This window comes from Vicia villosa, linkage group LG2, assembly GCF_029867415.1.
Source record: "Vicia villosa cultivar HV-30 ecotype Madison, WI linkage group LG2, Vvil1.0, whole genome shotgun sequence".
In the NCBI taxonomy this organism is placed as follows: Eukaryota; Viridiplantae; Streptophyta; class Magnoliopsida; order Fabales; family Fabaceae; genus Vicia; species Vicia villosa.
Window position 1 is genome coordinate 108,354,588 of NC_081181.1, and position 18,688 is coordinate 108,373,275.

At 31.8% G+C, this 18,688-nt stretch overlaps 1 protein-coding gene and 1 long non-coding RNA gene across 3 annotated transcripts; both read right to left on the reverse strand.

Annotated features, from left to right (window-relative positions):
• Positions 1-952: 952 nt before the first annotated feature.
• Positions 953-1,657, reverse strand: LOC131646599 (uncharacterized protein At5g65660-like). The gene is made up of 2 exons (XM_058916600.1): positions 1,336-1,657; positions 953-1,257 (listed from the first exon to the last, which is right to left on the reverse strand). Exons 1-2 carry the CDS (start codon positions 1,549-1,551, stop codon positions 1,117-1,119), a joined length of 357 nt encoding a protein of 118 aa, XP_058772583.1. The 5' UTR covers positions 1,552-1,657; the 3' UTR covers positions 953-1,116.
• Positions 1,658-8,867: 7,210 nt separating this feature from the next.
• LOC131646600 (uncharacterized) lies at positions 8,868-11,047 on the reverse strand. 2 transcript variants are annotated; one of them, XR_009297532.1, is made up of 5 exons: positions 10,564-11,047; positions 9,390-10,486; positions 9,268-9,282; positions 8,997-9,169; positions 8,868-8,890 (listed from the first exon to the last, which is right to left on the reverse strand). It is a non-coding gene; the product is annotated as an uncharacterized LOC131646600 (long non-coding RNA). The 2 variants fall into 2 exon arrangements; XR_009297531.1 differs by having other exon boundaries at positions 8,997-9,282.
• Positions 11,048-18,688: the final 7,641 nt, after the last annotated feature.

Here is an 18,688-nt window from a genome sequence, read left to right on the forward strand (position 1 = left end):
ATTAACCCTATCTACACTATAAAAGGGGGGTTGGTGGCTATTCCTAAAAGGAAGAACACATAGTGCATGAATAACATAGAAAAGAATGGAAACTTATAGGCCATCAATAATGGCGGCCCTCCATCCTTCTCCTAAAAGCCCCCTAAACACAAAACAGTTGCAACCTTGCTTGATTCATTTCGGGGAGGTTATCCAAAAGTGTTATGTCGGACAACCATCTTTTTCAATTTTATTTCCATACTAACCATTATTTTTTCCAATTTTTCAAAGTAATTCACTTCTAAACAAAAAATTGAAATGAAGAGGTGTCGCCGATTGAATTGACGATTACATGTGATGTAGCCAATCCAATTGGCGACTGCATGCATTTTATTAAAGGTGTCGCCAATTGAAGTGGTGCCTCCATTTGGACATTGTCGTTAATTCAATTGGCGAATCTTATGAAATGTATGCACTTGTCAACTGAATTGGCTACACCACATGCAGTTGTTGTTGACACCTTTTCGTTTTTTGTTTTTGTTTTTGAAAGTGAGTTAATTTAGAAAATAGGTGAAAATGATGATTAGTTTTTGGAATAAATTGAAAAAGACATTTATTTTCATAAAATTCTCTATAAAAAAAATCTTGAATATCTATGAATTGTGGTTGGATTCTAGTAATATTTTAGGTAAAACTTATTCAAAATTTTAATTTATTTTAAAATAAATTATTATAAAATAATAACATGATATCCCATGAATTATTGATGGTAAATATAGTTCCTACCAACCAATATCTAGGAGTATAGGAGTTGGAGTTGATATGGAAAGTTGAGTTTGATAGCATTTGTACAAAGTGCCACACACACATGAAAAGAGACACGTTAACGTTGGCTAAGAAAACAAATATTAAATCTAATGAAATACTGTATTAATAACCAGCCATATACGCTGTAATCATTTCATGGAAATAATTAACAAAATATAACTTTTTATAAATACTTACTGATTCATGATTCAGCAAAACTTGCCAATTCAAAGGGATATACAACAATTGTTGGCAAAATGCATATTCATTATATACACATCAGGTAAATTAATAATCAATAATTAAAAGTTTAACATGCCACGGTGGTCGTCACGGTGGTTTAGACGGCCGCTTCTCCATGTTGACAACAATCTCTTCTAGCCGCAACGGCTGACATGGGCAAGGCATAGCTATAAACTTGGGCACTTCATCCCCTGGCATCAACACCGTCAAGCTCTGCCCCTTCTTTTCCTAAGAAACAAAAAATGTTAATTCAAATTCAAAATTGTGAATAATATATTACCAAAATAATGAAAAATTAAATATTACCGTGGAGGGTGGCGATTGGGTGTGGGCGTATGCTTGTGCAGCTTCAAGATCAGAGAGTGATTGATGAAATGAACGAAACTTTTCCCAATGGTAGCAACATGAGAAGATACCACTTAAGCTGAAGATGATGATCAAGAGTAGGGCAGTGCCAAGTGGAAATCCTAGGGACGGCCGAGATGTGTCTAGTTGAGACGGCGAAAGATCTTGGCCGTCCATTGTTTAGCACTTTAATGTTGGTGTTGTGTGATATGAAAGAGTTGCAAGAAAATGAGAATGGATTGTGTTGTTGTGGGAAAAGAAAGTAGGTGTGTGATATTTAAACACTTTAGAGAGTGTAGAACAAGGTGAGGAAGTGCTATTATTTCAAATGTATTTTTGTGAATTTTAAAATATTTATATACTATTATCGGTAACATACTCTAAATAAGTTATTAAGAGATAATTTATTTTATTTAAGATATTATTAAAATTTTAAATCAATTTTTATGCTCTTTTCAAATGATCAAGTACACATCAAACTAAATCAAATGAAAGAAATTATGAATCTCTTTTAGAACATATAAGCACCACAAAAAATTGAATAGTATGTTCATGGATGTTATTGGATAGTGAGTTAAAAATTGATGATGTATATGTTTTTGATGTTGGGGTGGTTTTGATTGTTGCTAAATCTATGTTGCGACGGTTTTCCACCTATTACAAAACTTTGTGTGGCAAACTAGTTTTGCAATGATTTAAAAAATTGTCGTCGAAACTGTCATATGAGAATGTCATTTTTATATAAAAACATGAGAATGAATCTGAACAATTAGATTTTAAAATAAATGGTAGAGATTATGTTTCATTCTTTTTTCTTTCTCATCTATTATTAAAATAAATGATGGTACAGAGAGAAAAAAAATGACACATAATCTCCACCATTTATTTTAAAATTTAATGGTTCGGATTTATTCTTACATAAAATTCTTATATGATACGTTCCATATTATAAGCAAAATTCCACTTTTTAAACACATTGAATAATTAATGTATGTAGACTACATATAGTCTTAATACATTGATGATTCAATGTATCTAAAAAATTTGGAACAATTTTAAACATTTTGCACCCGCCTCTAACTATAATGATTAGGAAAAATCAGTTGTAGACAAAAAAACAAACAAATCATAGAGAAAAAAGAAAAACACAGTCACAACACAAGAAATTAACGTGGAAACTTCAAAATCAGACTTTGATACTACTTGTTGGGAAAGTCTGGAGAGCAAGGTACGAAAGTGTCAATGGAAAGAGACATTTACATCACATATCCATCCAAAACCTTAAGGCGGGGGGTATGGGTTACTTCTCTTATAAAATCAATATTTCTTCCATTTATAATCGACGCGGGGCTTTAGTATATTCACACTTGAAACCTAACAATCTTCTCCACATGTGTGAGTCCCCACATCACTAGCTTTGACTCATACTAGGATTCACTTCTGCTCCCCCACCAAGCCAACCATACTCTGATATCACTTGTAGGAAAAAAAACAAACAAAACATACAGAAAAAAAGGAACACATTCACAACACAAGAGATTAACGTAGAAACTCTAAAACTGGAGAAAAAACCACAATCGTTGTCAAAAGACAACTAAAGAATAACACTATGTGAAAATTATTACAACACATAATATACTCTCAACTAACCCAGATCCTCAGTACACTCACACCCTCTAAAATAATTATTTAACTATATCTCACATACTATAATATAAGAGTATAAGATAACAAAGAAAGTCAAATACAAGTTTAAAGTGTTTTTGACTGATGCATCTTATAACGAAGAACTTGAAACCTATATATAATTTTGGACTCTGTCTCCGTTCACAAAACTAAATGATGTGGAACTTCAAAAAATTTATATTCCATTTGACTTCCTCTTATAAAATTAAACGATGTGAAACCTTTTCAACGTGTATATTTTCAACCATTTCTAGCCAAATCAGCCCTTACTTCTGCCTAGAGGTGTGCAAAAATATGGTTAACTGAACCATATCACTAAACTGAACTGCATTGTACCATAAAAAAACTGAACTGTTTAAATGGTTAATGAACTGAACCATTTATTTTAAGCAATTCTAATTCAGTTTAAAATTGGTTTAAACCAGTTCCTTTTCTAAAAATTGGTTTAATTATATAGATTAATTTCTAAACCAATTTTATATTATAAATTACTTTTAGAACGAATTTATTTTTAAAAACTGATTTTAAAAATCTCTCCCTATGTTTCCTCCTCTTTCTCCTCTCTCTCTCTCTCATCCTATCTCCTATTATTAATTATTTGAATTACATGATTTTTTTTTTTTTGAATTTTATTAATATTGCATTATATTGTATAAAATTACTGAAAGCTTCTATAAGTACTTTTTAGTTTTGACTAATTGACGACAACTATTTTTTTAGCTTTGACAAATTAACAATACTATGATGCAGAGTATACATTCAGAATATAACTAGTGTCTTACCCGTGCGTTCGCACGGGTACCCGTCGTTTTCGCGCATTGTGATTGAGAAAAATAAAAGATATTAGTAAAAGATTAAGTTTTGGGAAAAATTGAAAAAGTTATAAAAATAATACGTAATATTTTATTTGACAAATTATAATGTAGGAAAAGTTTTAAAATCGCAATTTCACAAATTATAATGAAGAAATATTCAATCAAATTATGTAATTCAATTAGTGGTAACTATTTAATATAATTGATTAAACTACAAACTATTAGCCCAATCTCAAACTATCAGCTAAGGAGAATCGATTATTTTTGGTTAGCTAAGGAGAAAATTAATTATTTTGGCTCAATTATAACTACAAACTATCAGTTCAATCTCAAACTATTTGTCTCTCTTGTAGGCCAATGAGAAACCACTACAAACTCCATTTATAATAATGATTCATTCAAAATACATAATTAATAGAAAAATACTTTGACCAGTAACTTCATGTTCCCGCTAATATTTATTATTTTTATAAGTAACTTCGTATTCCCGTTAATATTTCAAATTTCTTCCCGTTAATTTTCAATATTTTGATCAGTAACTTCATGTTCTTGTTAATATTCATTTTTTTGATCACTAACTCCGTGTTCCCGTTAATATTCATTATTTTGATCAATAAGTTCGTGTTCCCGTTAATATTCCAAATTCGTTTCCGTTAATATTCAAAAAAATTATCAGTAACTTAATGTTTCTGTTAATATTCAAAAATTTATCAGTAACTTCGTGTTCTTGTTAATATTCAATATTTTGTTAATAACTCTGTGTTCCCGTCAATATTTATTATTTTGATTAGTAACTTTGTGTTCCCGTTAATATTCAAAATTTGCTCCCGTTAATTTTTAAAATTTGGATCAGTAACTTAATGTTTCCGATAATATTCAAAATTTTGATCATTAACTTTGTGCTCCCGTTAATATTCAATATTTTAATCAATAACTCCGTGTTCCCGTTAATATTCAATATTTTGATCAATAACTCCGTGTTCCCAATAATATTCAATATTTTTATCAATAAACTTCATTTCCCGTTAATATTCAATATTTTGTTCAATAAAATATTCAATAAAAGATGATACGGAACATATTATTTTGTTCAATATTATCGTAAAAGTAAATATCCTAAAAACAAATGTGTAAAATATAGAAATTTCTTTTCAATAGATTTGAGCCAAAGTTTAGGATTTATTAAGACTACAACACCATGTAGAGGATTGGAAGATAGGGAAAATGTTATTTTGTTCAAAATATCAAATGGTATGTCTACGCGCAATTGGATTGAGGAAAATAAAAAATATTAATAAAAGATTAAATTTAAATTAAAATGAAAAAATTATAAAAATACTAATATTAAAAAAATTGATTATTAAAAATAAAAAATAATTAAGAAAATAAAGTTTATATTGTTTTAGATTGAATAAAAATTAATGATAACTTAAAACGTGTGATAATAATTTTATTTAAATATGATATAAAACACAATTAAAGCACCAAGTTATTCTTTTCATTTATGCTTTTTCAAATAAGTAAATTAAAATATTCAAACTTGATTAAGTAACCTAATCAACCATAGTAGACAAATCCATTGAGAAGCAACATTTCACCAACTTGAATCATTAGTGTGAAAAGAGAAATGTTACCTTATTCTAGACAAAAATTGCACATTGTTATTGCATTATTATATATTACACATTGAACTTATATATTCCACAAACTAAACATAATTTCCTTATTATATAAAGATAGTTTCATTATATAAAAGATAGCTAGCAGTATTATATAAAAGATAAACATATTCTTGATAGATAACGGTATTATATAAACAAAGTATTATATAATGAAACACAGTAGTATATAGTTTCATAATAGATGCATAAACAACAATGCTGCTAGCAGTAGATCATAGTAAATAGTTTCATTACTATATATCAGGAGCACGCGGCAGTAGAACACAAACAGCACAATATTGCTAGTAGTAGAACATATTAGTTCAGTTCTCTAACTAACGAATGAACATAAACTTGTAGATAGAGAAAATCACTAACAAAATTTTCTAACAGATTCCACCTTATCTTTCATCATCCTCCAAATCACTCTTGTCATTTCATCTCCTGCAAGTGGCAAACAATGAAAGATTGGTACATAAACATAATTGGAATTGTGACCCATTTGAATTGTGTTCATTAAAATTAATAAAGCATGAAACTTTCTCATCTCTTTATGATGAATGATCAGAGAAAAACACAACCTTCATTAGGCATAACAGGAAATCCAGCATCAGTTCAAAAAGGAAAATCCCGCAGCTCTCATAACGGATTAACTAATGTCAGGTTCATGACTAACTGTTGTAACAGAAATTGACAGGAAAATATAACAAAATAACTCTGCTATTCTTGACATAGCATTTAACAACCACAGTCTTTTATATTCGACATTAAAAAAAAATCAAATTACCTTTTACATCCTGCTTCAGTAGAGATATAACAGCCTTATGCACAACATCACACTCCACAAATTCCTCTAAATGATTCAAATCAAAAAGAAAGACATCAGAATCAAAACCATACTCTCACAAACCCAAAAATTTGCACAAGAATATCAACCATTTTTCCAATATTCTCAAGTGTATTCTTGCAAAAAAGAAGAAGTACTATTATCGCTTGCACCCGAAAGTCAATACTCTTACCTTCTTAAAGTGGCCAAGTACTCCTCTTTTGTCATAGTTTGCATTATTTGTACTTCTTCATACTCTGCAACCTGTTGGAAGTATAAAGAACATGAATAATCTGCATGGAAGCATCACGTAAAATATGTGTGCCACAATATTTAGACATATAAATATCATCATAAAGTAAAATTGGTGACAGTCAATGTTCCCCAGTACTTTAATGCAGCTAAATCATATGCTCTGGATGCTGAGATTTGTGGAACAAACCTTGAGATCAGGAGCTTCTCCAGCTAGATTTAGTTGTGGAGAAATTTGGTGAAGAAACTCTTGTTGCCGTGCTTGCAGCTTCCAAAAGAGCACCGTCATATCTGAGCTCGATACAGTCATAAGGGTTTGATTGTATCACGAATCAGTAATCAAGAAGGAAAAGATCATTGTTTAAACATCCATAGCAGAGTAATAAAGGGTCATATTCCTTGATTACTTTCTCAGCCACAACCTAATGCAAAGATTGAATTCGCCAGCAAAGAATAAATCAATATTTGTTTCTAAAAAGCATACTTTGATTTGCCCGAGTAAAAAAAAACATGCCTTCACCCACATGTTTGCTCTACCAGTTTCTTGTTCCTGAACAATTCTAGCATTCGGATGAAAACTATGATTACACATGTCAATTAGAGGAAGCATCATAGGTATATCAAAGTTTATCCCATTTTAATTCTTGTTACCATGTAACTTGAATGCTCTAGATGAAACTGCTGATATCGCCCATCCCAGAGATGAAGCATCCACTTCTTGACCACCAAAAGGATGCTTATCTGGTGTAACACCAACTAATGCACGCTTGAATTCTTTCTCAAAATTAAGAAGAAATCAACATTTTTTTGCTTACCTGCCTCACAAATTCAACAAAAATTAGCTTGCCATATTGCAGGGTAGAGGCCATGAAACATTAATATTATTTCATATACAATTCACGATTCAACCCTCGATTAATAACATGATAGTACCTGGTAAAGAACAGGAGCATACTGCAAATTCTTGATGTCTTCCCCAGGAAAAAATATCGGAAGAGTGTAAGTTTCTGGGAGATTACTGATATATGGCCACCAAAAAGATCCAAGTTTTGCCCTTTCATGGAGAAGCTTGAAACCCAGTTTCACTGCCCCTAGTTCATCTGTCAAATGCTACCACATTGTACAAACTTATTAAACATTGAGAACTGAATACTTTATATTATCCTATGAAACACAAACACTCCGAACACAACACCGACACTGATACAGAGATACTAATGTTTACTAAAGAATGAAATCATCAAAAAACACAATGAAATGGAGAAGCATACCGTCGAGCCTATCAGCAACTTTGGAAGATTCATCCGCATACTTGAGGAGGATCATACTGTGTAATAACATAGGTTGTATTAATTATCCGCGTTTGGTATAAATGTGTTCCAATGGTAAATATGAATATGAAGAAACATTTGAGTCATGGTGTATTTTTAAATTTGGAAACAGAGCGAGAGAAGGTGAACACAGTGGTCAATAGATTGATGCAAATAAATTGTCACAAACCTACATGCAGTATACAGTCTACACCATGCATGTCAAGTCCATGTGTCGCAACATCCGTACACAGAAGGATTCCATTTGAGAGGGATGTAAATAAAGATAGTGCCTTCTGCCTCAGAGTCTAATATGGAAAACAAATAACTAAATAAGTATAAAAACAATGATGTTTGGCAATAATAATGAATGGTAAGAAAAACAATGATGATGTGTAGAATAATACAGTTTACTTCATAAATTGAATAGCCGAATCTTAAATGCAGCATCGTAATCGTCACATGGCACAGTCTCACACTTTGGATACACTTTCAAAGTTGCATCCTCACCATAAGCTAGTGGCACTCCCTATATCGAACAAATGATTAGTTAGTATAACAAACAATGTCATGGATATTTTAGCTGATTAGTAAATATAAACACTTACACACGATACTTGATAACCGACACACACCTTTTACCCATCACTTGGGGATAAAAAATCATCCAACTACGATAACAGCTCGGAGTCATAGCAAATAAACAACAACAATCACAACATCTTTTTTGCCGATAATCTTAATCAACTTACCCCCACAATACAAATTGCAATTGTCTTTAAAGATATCAAACTGTAATAATCCACAGAAGGCATTAACTGGATATCTCCATATGCGAGCTTCTCTCCATAACTCGAAATTAACTCTACTGACAGATCCTTCTTCCTCAGGTGCAGCTTTTCCTTCATCCTAATACATAAAATTTATTTCAATCATCTTTTATATTGACCATTTGCGCCCTGGTAACTGCAATAAGACCATGACCATTATTAATGCTCAAGACCCAAGGAGATAGTGGAAAGACACATAAAACCATATTAAGATCCTAATTATGAAATTTCCCTTACATAACCTTGTAAGGAACTACAGGTACAATTGTGGGTTGACAGCACTTGGAGTATTTGAACGATCACTTGATGAAAGATCAAACAACACAGTTAAGCATGTACTCTTGTCAAGACCACACATCTTCCATATTGTTGTGTTCCCCTCTCCTATGACAGTATCAGCAACAGAAGGTCCTTTCTGCAATATGTGATAGTAACAATCAAGATCCAGAAATATCATGCTATGATTCAGGCTTAGTTCTTTGACCCAACACAGTCACTGATTCCAGACATTACCACTGCAGCAGTTTCCTGGTCAAATCATAATGAAGGACATATAAAAATATTGCTAAAACACCAATGAAATTATTCAATAATAAGGTGTTTAATTACGTATACCAACATAATTGCTCATTAACCTGAGACATGGAGTGCTCCGGCAGCTTTCCACATACATTGTTTTTTAGTCTTCACAATGGCGGTCATCCCGCTATCCGCCGCTATAGCATTTTAGGGGGTTCGACGCTAGGTGCAGCTAACCCAGATTAACAACCTAATGCGTTCGAACTTAACAAAAGAGTTAGAAAGCATTACATATTTCAGACGTAGCTGATATTTAGGTTCAGTTATTGGTATGCATGGCAACATATTCTCTAGCTCCTGCATGTTGAAGACAAATAAATTAATAACATAATAAGATAATCCAAATGACACATGCTCAAATCTCAATTAGAGAAACATAATATGCAGAGTGTCGTATCTTCAGGAGATGCAAAGCTGAAAATAAGATCAACGAACTGACAAACTATTCACTCTGAGGACTGAAGTTATGCTAAAAATATTATATAAATATGAGTGTCACTAAAATATGAGTTCCTGATCAAAATACTATAGGTAACCGTTAGCGTAATCGGAAAAACCTATATTGGAATGAACCGCCACCTGAAATTCAAAGCATAAACAAAATCAAAATAGTACAAAGAACCGATCAATCTATCTCATTGCCATCCTTTATTTTTTATGGCCAAGAAAACTTGTGCTTCATCATCGAACCTGCATAAACCCACGTCAAAATCAGGTTACAACTTATCCAAACAAAATTTAACAAATCATACAAAGTAATAACAAACACCGACACATCATCAGAAATTGCATCGGTGATGGATCTTTCCCCTTCCGCGTGAGCCAACACCATGAAACCTGATACTTTAAAAACTAAATCAAAATCAAACCTTACCATCTAGCCTGTTCCGCAGATGATAACAGAAGGTGGCAGAGGCATTGCACTTTCATATCTAGCCGCAACATAAAATGTACCAATAGACTACGCGCAAATATGAAAATTATTCAAAATTCAAAACCAAATATATTTTGGGGATTCTTAGTGCTTACCTCAAAAGAGAAACAAAAGATGTTGCTAACATAGTTATAAAACAGACCTCGTTGGGCAAGCTCATTCGATCAATCGATCCATTGAAGGCATATATGTGAATCAAATGTTTAGCAAATGCAACACCTACAGCAGAGCAACCAATTAGATATTGAATCAATTGATGAATTATCCACAAAAAATGTTTTGAAAACATAACATACCCACAAAACTTCCATCAAGGACAAAATGTTTTGAAGAATTATCCACTGTCAATGGGTAACTATAATCACTGAAACATCAGAGTAAATCGCAGTCGCGCTGAACTCCATTCACCGGAAAATGCACTCGAGTTTCTCCATCGCTGGGAGGAAGGCCACCACAAACCGTGATTACATAGCATTAGATAGTTTAACGAATCCATGTTACAGAGAAATTAGAAACTATTTGGAAGTGAAAGGGTTTTGTGAAACCGCTGTAGAAGAAGAATGGAAGGGGAAGATGGAAAGTTTCGTAACCGTGAAAGAGGATGGGGTTTAAGGGTAGTTATGAGGATAGTGGAAATTGAAAAACAGGAGGATGTAACTGTCGAATCATAGTGGAAGAAGAAGTTAATTTTGAGGATGCTGATGTGGATCAACCATAGAAGAGTTGCTGATGTGGATAGCCTAAGAAAGTCCCAAATGGTAGACTTTTCTTATATGATAGATATATAATATGAGTGTATGTGCCAAACCTCTTTATTATTCTTAAAATTTTACATTAACTATCATTACTCCTTATTTTTTAAAGAATTTCCAATTCGATGGCTAAGCAAAATTTGGCAATATAATACCATAACCGTATTAATTGTATTAATTTTAAATTTTGTGCTTGCACAAATTTTTTAAACTATGTACAGTGAAAATGGGATACTTTTCAAACAAAAATAAATTCTATAAAATGAATATATTAAGAAATAAAAAGTGCAGCAAATAAAATTAATTAATTAAATTTATACATATGCGAAAGATTAAAATTATAGTTTTAAAATAAACAATTCTGAATTTATAAAAAAAACTTATTTATAACAATAAATTGGTTCTGAACCAGTTTATAAGTAGAAATTGATTCTAAACTAGTTTATAAATACAAACTGGTTTTAAACCAGTTTAAATTTGAACTGAAATTGGTTTAACAAATAATTAATTTTTTATTAAAGTAGTTTTCTGAACCATTAATGTGGTTCAGTTCAATTCAGTTTATGAACCATGAGCACTCCTATTCAATTCAATTCAGTTCAATTCAGTTTATGAACCATGAGCACTCCTATTCAATTCAATTCAGTTCTGCCTGTGCCAAGTAAGATTTTTTAAAGTCGGGATAATTTGGAGCTGGTAGACGTGGTTTCAAAATGTATTAGTATGTCTACTAAATCTATTACAAAGAGGACCATCCTCCAATCAAGAATCTAAAACTAAGAAAGAAAAAAAAACCTCTCCATTATCAACATTCCTAATAATCATTCATATCTTCAACCCAACTATCAACTTTCACATACACTATTCAATTTTTTCCTTCCAACCAACACCTTCCCTTTCATCTGATTTAACAAATAGAGAATTTGTTCTACCAAATCTTAGAGTTAGAACCGAATGTCTCCTCCCCTTCACGAAATTGAATATGTCGAAGGTGAAGAAATTGAATACTGTCGTACGTGATGAGTTGTTTCAAGCTTCCGGAAGGAGTGTGCCACGAAATTGAAGCTTTAATGGCGAAGTTCTGGTGGGGGGCTCGCGAAGGAGTTAGAAAACTACACTGGATGCGATGGGAGAAAATGTCTTTGTCTAAGAGGAAAGGAGGAATGGGATTTAGGGGGATCTCAGAGTTCAACCAAAGCCTGCTTGGGAAACATTTCTGGAGGTTATCGCAAGGAGAGGCAACATTGCTGGGGCAGGTTCTTAAGAGTAAATATTATCCCAATAGGACTATTAAAGATGCTAGCTTGGGGTACTCCCCAAGTTATAACTGGCGGAGTATTCTCGGAGCAAGAGAATTGGTTTTGGATGGAGCTAGATGGAGAATTGGGGATGGCCGCTCGGTTAAAATTTGGAGTGATAACTGGATTCCCTATAATTCGGGATTTAAAGTGATGGGGCCTGTGAGGGGATTACAGCCGGATGCGTTGGTTTCAGAACTCATAGACGAGGATCTTTGCTGCTGGAAACAATCACTTCTAAATGAGTGTTTTGATCATTATGAAGGGAGACAAATTGGTGGAATACCGTTGCCTAGGAATGGAGATAGAGATAAAATGATTTGGCATTGGGAGAAAGACGGGAATTACTCTGTTCGCACAGCTTACCATTTGCTGGTATCTAAGAGGGACGCTGCAAAGGTAGGAACCTCTGGCACTGCGGATGAGTCACTTTGGAAACTTCTGTGGAAAGCACCAGTCCATGTCAGGATCAAAAACTTCCTATGGAGACTATGTCATAACATTCTGCCGCTTAGATCGAACCTCCTCAAAAAAGGTATACACATTGACCCTTCCTGCCCGTTTTGTGATAGATCCCCGGAGACCCTTGATCACTTATTCTGCCACTGTGATGTAACAAAAATGATTTGGTTCTCCTCCCCCCTTGGCTTGCGTCTCGATCCTACCGCTGATCCGCTCATGGTGCTTACTAAAGGATTATCGGACAGGAACTTGTTTGTCAACCAACTGATGTGCACCATGCTTTGGCAAATCTGGAAGGCTAGGAACAAATGTGTCTTTGAAGGTGTCACGGTTTCCCCCCCGAAAGTGGTAAGCGACTCTGTTAACTATCTGGCTGAATTTAATTGTTTTATTCCCCAAGACAGGCACTTGCAACAGACTGAGAATGCAGCACCCAGAGAATGTCCTGTTGATGTTTTCCTGGTGCAAGTGGATGCTGGCTGTTTCAACGACGGGACGGTGGCCATGGGTTGTGTGATCAAGAAACATAATGATGAGGTGATAGTTGCTGCCTCTAAGAGGATGGAGGTGTCGGTGAGCCCAAGCACTGCGGAGGCGATGGCTATTCGTTGGGACCTCCAAGTGGCCCGTGACCTCAAGCTGCAGAAAATTGTGGTACAGTCAGATGCTTTGGTAGTGGTGGACTGTGTTAACAAAGTGGATTTCTCGGTTGTTCTTGAGCCGATAGTGTTAGACTGTAGTGAAATTAAACTTTATTTTGATGTTGTAACTGTTATGTATGTGTCTAGGAATTTCAATACTGATGCACACCATATGGTGAGTATTGGCAAAACTGCTGGTTGTAGAACTTGGCTGGGCTTTATCCCCAAGCTTGACTCTGTTTGTACTCATTTGCCTATGATGGGCTCTTAATCTAAATGCAGTTTGAATCAAAAAAAAAAAGAACCGAATGTCTCCGGAAAATGGTACGGTAGATTAGTAGGGACAATGCTTTTTAGCTTTGCCGTGGAAGTGACCAAACATGCACTTATAAAAACGTGGAATTTGGTGACATGAATTATGAATTAACTTTAAGTATTACTATATTTTCTATTCAAGTAATTATTACAATAAAAAAACAAAACAATATAAAAAATGAAACGTATAAAGTTGTACTACTAATGGTCTGTTTGGTTTGGCTTTTCAGCCACCAAACGTGCGTCTCAAAGCCTTTTCAACGTGGTTTTTAAAAGCTACAAAAGGTAGCTTCATGTCAAACGCGAAAATGCACCGTGATTTTAGAAAAAGTCACCGCTAAGCCAAACACACTATAAGTTGTGAATATTGTAATTGTAGCAATCATGAGTTTAAAGAAAACTTTTCTATGTGTCAAATAAAACTTTCTTGTTGTTAATATTAAAGTTGATTGGACACATTTAAATCATATGAGAAAAAAATATTAATTTAAGATGTGTTTTAGTTTTTTTAAAATGAAATTTTGAGTTGTTCATTTTAAAATAATATTTATAAATTAACAACTTTTAAAAAAATAATTTTGTTTTGAATTTTGTTCTCATCTCATTTTAATGACATAATAATAATTAATTTCTTTTTTAATTTTTAATACCATAGATCAATAAATAATTTCTAAAAAATTATATGAATATTAAATCTATTTAAGCGTCACCACATGTCACAAAACTTACCCAAAATTGAAAAAAAATTAAAATTTAGAACCAAAAAAAATTGGTTTTTAAAATAGGAAAAATCAAAGCTTTTTTTTTTAATTTTTAAAAAAGAATAAAAATTAAAACAACAAATAGATTTAAGCCAAATATAAATTTTATGATTTACTCGCTTAATGTAAGTGATTTTTCACTAATGTGAATGTTGAATTATGTGATATTGTGATCTTGGATGTATATTTCAAACTATAATTTGCTTTAACATGAATATATAACTTAATAATTAAAGAGCAAGATAGCAAGAATTGCCTAGTATCCAACTTATTGCTATGTCAAATAGTTCTAGCTGGAAAGCATAAACTAAAGAGAAACAGTCATCTCTCAAATAGATTTGTCTTGTGAAATCAAATACTTACCTTAATTGGGGGCTCAATGGTTTAAGAAATTAATCCCTTATATTGTCACTTTAGAGTAGTTGCAAATTTAGGAAAGACGGATTAGAAACGTTACCCATAATTACTAGTGTGGTTTTATTATGTTTGGTTGGCGAAATTTTATTCATTCCAACTTTTGTTCAATTAACAACTTACTTTATCTTATGAGACTCTTAACATTTATGTTGATTGATTAGAATCTAAATTAGGGTTTTTATGTGGATGTCTTATACCACTCTTTAAAATGTCATGGATGAATATTAACGGTGACAAAACGAACAGGTATCTCGATTATGTTTATATATTAAATATAGTCTAACATGATACTAGTTTAAAAGATTTACACAAAATCTCAATCGTTAAAAGAGTTGATCAAACGGTTATATTAAATAATTTTTTTATATATATATAACTTATTCTTTCTCATAAAAACTAGTAATAAACCCGTGCATACGCACGGGTTCTGTTCGGTTACGCGGATTTGTATACATCATTTATTTTAAATAAAAATGTTAAAAAAGAAAAAAATTAGATAAATCATTGATTATTTCATATATAAAAATATTTACATCAATAATAGATTTTTTTCCCGTATACCATTTTTGGATTAAAAAAATTTAATCATAAATACCATTTCTCGTATATAAAAATATTTAAATCAATAATAGATTTTTTCTCGTATACAAACTTCGTTTTTGTTTAGGTATCATTTACAAAAATATTTGGATCAATAGTAAATTTCGTATATAAAAATATTTAGATCAATAATAAATATTTTCCCGTATACCATTTTTAAATAAAAAATATTTGGATCATAAATACCATTTTTGGTAAATAATAGATTTTTTCCGTATACAAATATTATTTTTGTTTAGGTATCATAGACAAAAATATTTGGAACAATATTAAATTTTTGTATATAAAAATATTTAGATCAATAATATAATTTTTCCCGTATACCATTTTTTGTTCAAAAATATTTGATCATAAATACAATTCTTCGTATATAAAAATATTTAGGTCAATAATAGATTTTTTCCCGTATACAGATTTCATTTTTGTTTGGGTATCATTTACAAAAATAAGGGTATTTTGCACTTTTCCAACACCATTAATTTTCTTATATTATAGATTGATAGATTTTTTTTGGAAGAAAGAAGTGAGAAAGTGATGAAAAAGAAAAAAAATAGAGAATAGAGAGATATTTGAAAGGTTTGAAAAAATATATGAAGTGTATTATTTTAATAATAAAATTAAAAACTTTAGGGTACAAAGACCAAAAAACCACAATTTTAATGTGGTGGCAAAAAATCAAATAAGGGTATTTTGTACTTTTCCACACCATTAATTTTCTTATATTATAAATTGATAGATTTTTTTTGGAAGAATGAAGTAAGAAAGTGATGAAAGAGAAAAAAATAGAGAATATATATATATATATATATATATATATATATATATATATATATATATATATATATATATATATATATATATATATATATATATATATATATATATATATATATATAGAGAGAGAGAGAGAGAGAGAGAGAGATTTGATAAGTTTGATAAAATATAAGAGTTGTATTATTTTAATAATAAAATTAAGAACTTTATTGTATAAATACCAAAAAACCACAATTTTAATGTGGTGGCAAAAAATCAAATAAGGGTATTTTGGACTTTTCCACAACCATTAATTTTCTTAAATTATAGATTGATAATTTTTTTTGGAAGAAAGAAGTGAGAAAGTGATGAAAGAGAAAAAAAATAGAGAATAGAGAGAGATTTGATAAGTTTGATAAAATATAAGAAGTGTATTATTTTAATAATAAAATTAAGAACTTTATCGTAAAACACCAAAAAAAACCACAATTTTAATGTGGTGGCAAAAAATCAAATAAGGGTATTTTAAACTTTTCCACAACCATTAATTTTCTTATATTATAGATTGGTAGATTTTCTTTGGAAGAAAGAAGTGAGAAAGTGATGAAAGAGAAAAAAAAATAGAGAATAGAGAGAGAGAGAGAGATTTGATAAGTTTGATAAAATATAAAAAGTGTATTATTTTAATAATAAAATTAAGAACTTTATGGTACAAAGACCAAAAAACCACAATTTTAATGTGGTGACAAAAAATCAAATAAGGGTATTTTAGACTTTTCCACAACCATTAATTTTCTTATATTATAGATTGATAGATTTTTTTTGGAAGAAAGAAGTGAGAAAGTGATGAAAGAGAAAAAAATAGAGAATAGAGAGAGATTTGATAAGTTTGATAAAATATAAGAGTTGTATTATTTTAATAATAAAATTAAGAACTTTATGGTACAAAGACCAAAAAACCACAATTTTAATGTGGTGGCAAAAAATCAAATAAGGGTATTTTATACTTTTCCACAACCATTAATTTTCTTATATTATAGATTAAGTTATTTATAAGATCATTTAATGTTAAGATTTGGTGTAAGTCTATTGATGTTGTCTCTATTTTAAAAGATATTTTAACTTAAGTAGTATATGCTAACAATAATTATGTTGCTTAATATGACCTATTTTTACTATTTTTTTAATTAATATTAAAAATAACACGTAATATATAATTTAACAATCAAAATATTAAAGAAACATTTGATATGTTAGAGCATAAATTTAAACCATCAATTGTAATACCCCGTATTAATTAAATGCTCTAATGTATTAACTGACACTGAGGTTTTATCTATTGGTGCATTAGAGGTACTTTTGGACATTAAGTTAGTAGTGTAACTTAAGATATTTTCTTATATCCTTTCCTTTTGCCTTTCTTCTTCATTCTACATCAAGAAGAGGAAGTTAGAGAGAAGAAGTAGAGAGAAGGAAGAGCAAGAGGAGAAAGAGGAGAAAAGCTTGGATCTTCACCATTTCTCCGCCGAATCAACTCATCTTCGACATCAACGACTCTTAATCGAGGTGGGTTCTAGTTAGAAACTTATAGATTGTTATGGATGTGAATCTTAGTTTGGTTAGGGGTTTTATGCAAACCTAGGTTTTGGATCGAATTCATCTATGATTATGAATAAGTGTTTACAATCCATAAATATATCATCTCTAGGTTGTATCTATGCCTTATTATGATCTGGAACAGGTGTGAATGGATTTAGATGGTTTTCGAACCATGGATCTGTGTATGAGGCAGAGCTGAGAACTGAGTTCTCGCGCGCTTCGCGGCGCGAACGGGGCTGCGCGGCGCGAACCATGCAGGTTTTTAGGGGTTTTGTTTCTGCCTTCAGTACGCGGCGCGTACTGGGGTTCGCGGCGCGAACATTGTGGATATTATGAGAGTTTGCTTCTGCCAGAGGGTTCGCGGCGCGATCTAGTTGTTGCGCGGCGCGAACTGAAGCTTTCTTAACCAAATTTTCTTAGATTAATGAACATTGTTTCAATCGTAACTTTTTAACCGTAAAACTGTTTTAACCGCCGTTCAAAGCAGTAATAGGCTAGGAGTGTGTACTTTATAGTGGTGTAGATTTTGGAACCATGAGGACGTTATGCTCTTGGTATGATGCTTATGTACTCTAAAATTGTTGTTTGAGTTCTATTGCAGGTGGATTGGTAATACCTTGTTATATGTGTTTATATCAAGAGGGTTGAATAACTACATTGTTATGTGAATAAGAATAAGTGAGGAAAACTAGGAATTGTTAGGTTGTGTAGCTTAACAAAGAAACCTAGGATGAGACATTATATGGAACATACGTGTTGGAATCTTATGAGGAAAGGCTAACAGGCCTAGTGGTTTGCGGAAGCGATCACCATTGTTGATGTA

Excerpts from the sequence above, each read along its gene's own strand:
- LOC131646599 (XM_058916600.1), bottom strand. The coding sequence starts at position 1,551 with ATGGACGGCCAAGATCTTTCGCCGTCTCAACTAGACACATCTCGGCCG. Across the intron at positions 1,258-1,335 it reads CCCAATCGCCACCCTCCACG|GAAAAGAAGGGGCAGAGCTT; the intron begins GTAATATTTAAT and ends TTTGTTTCTTAG.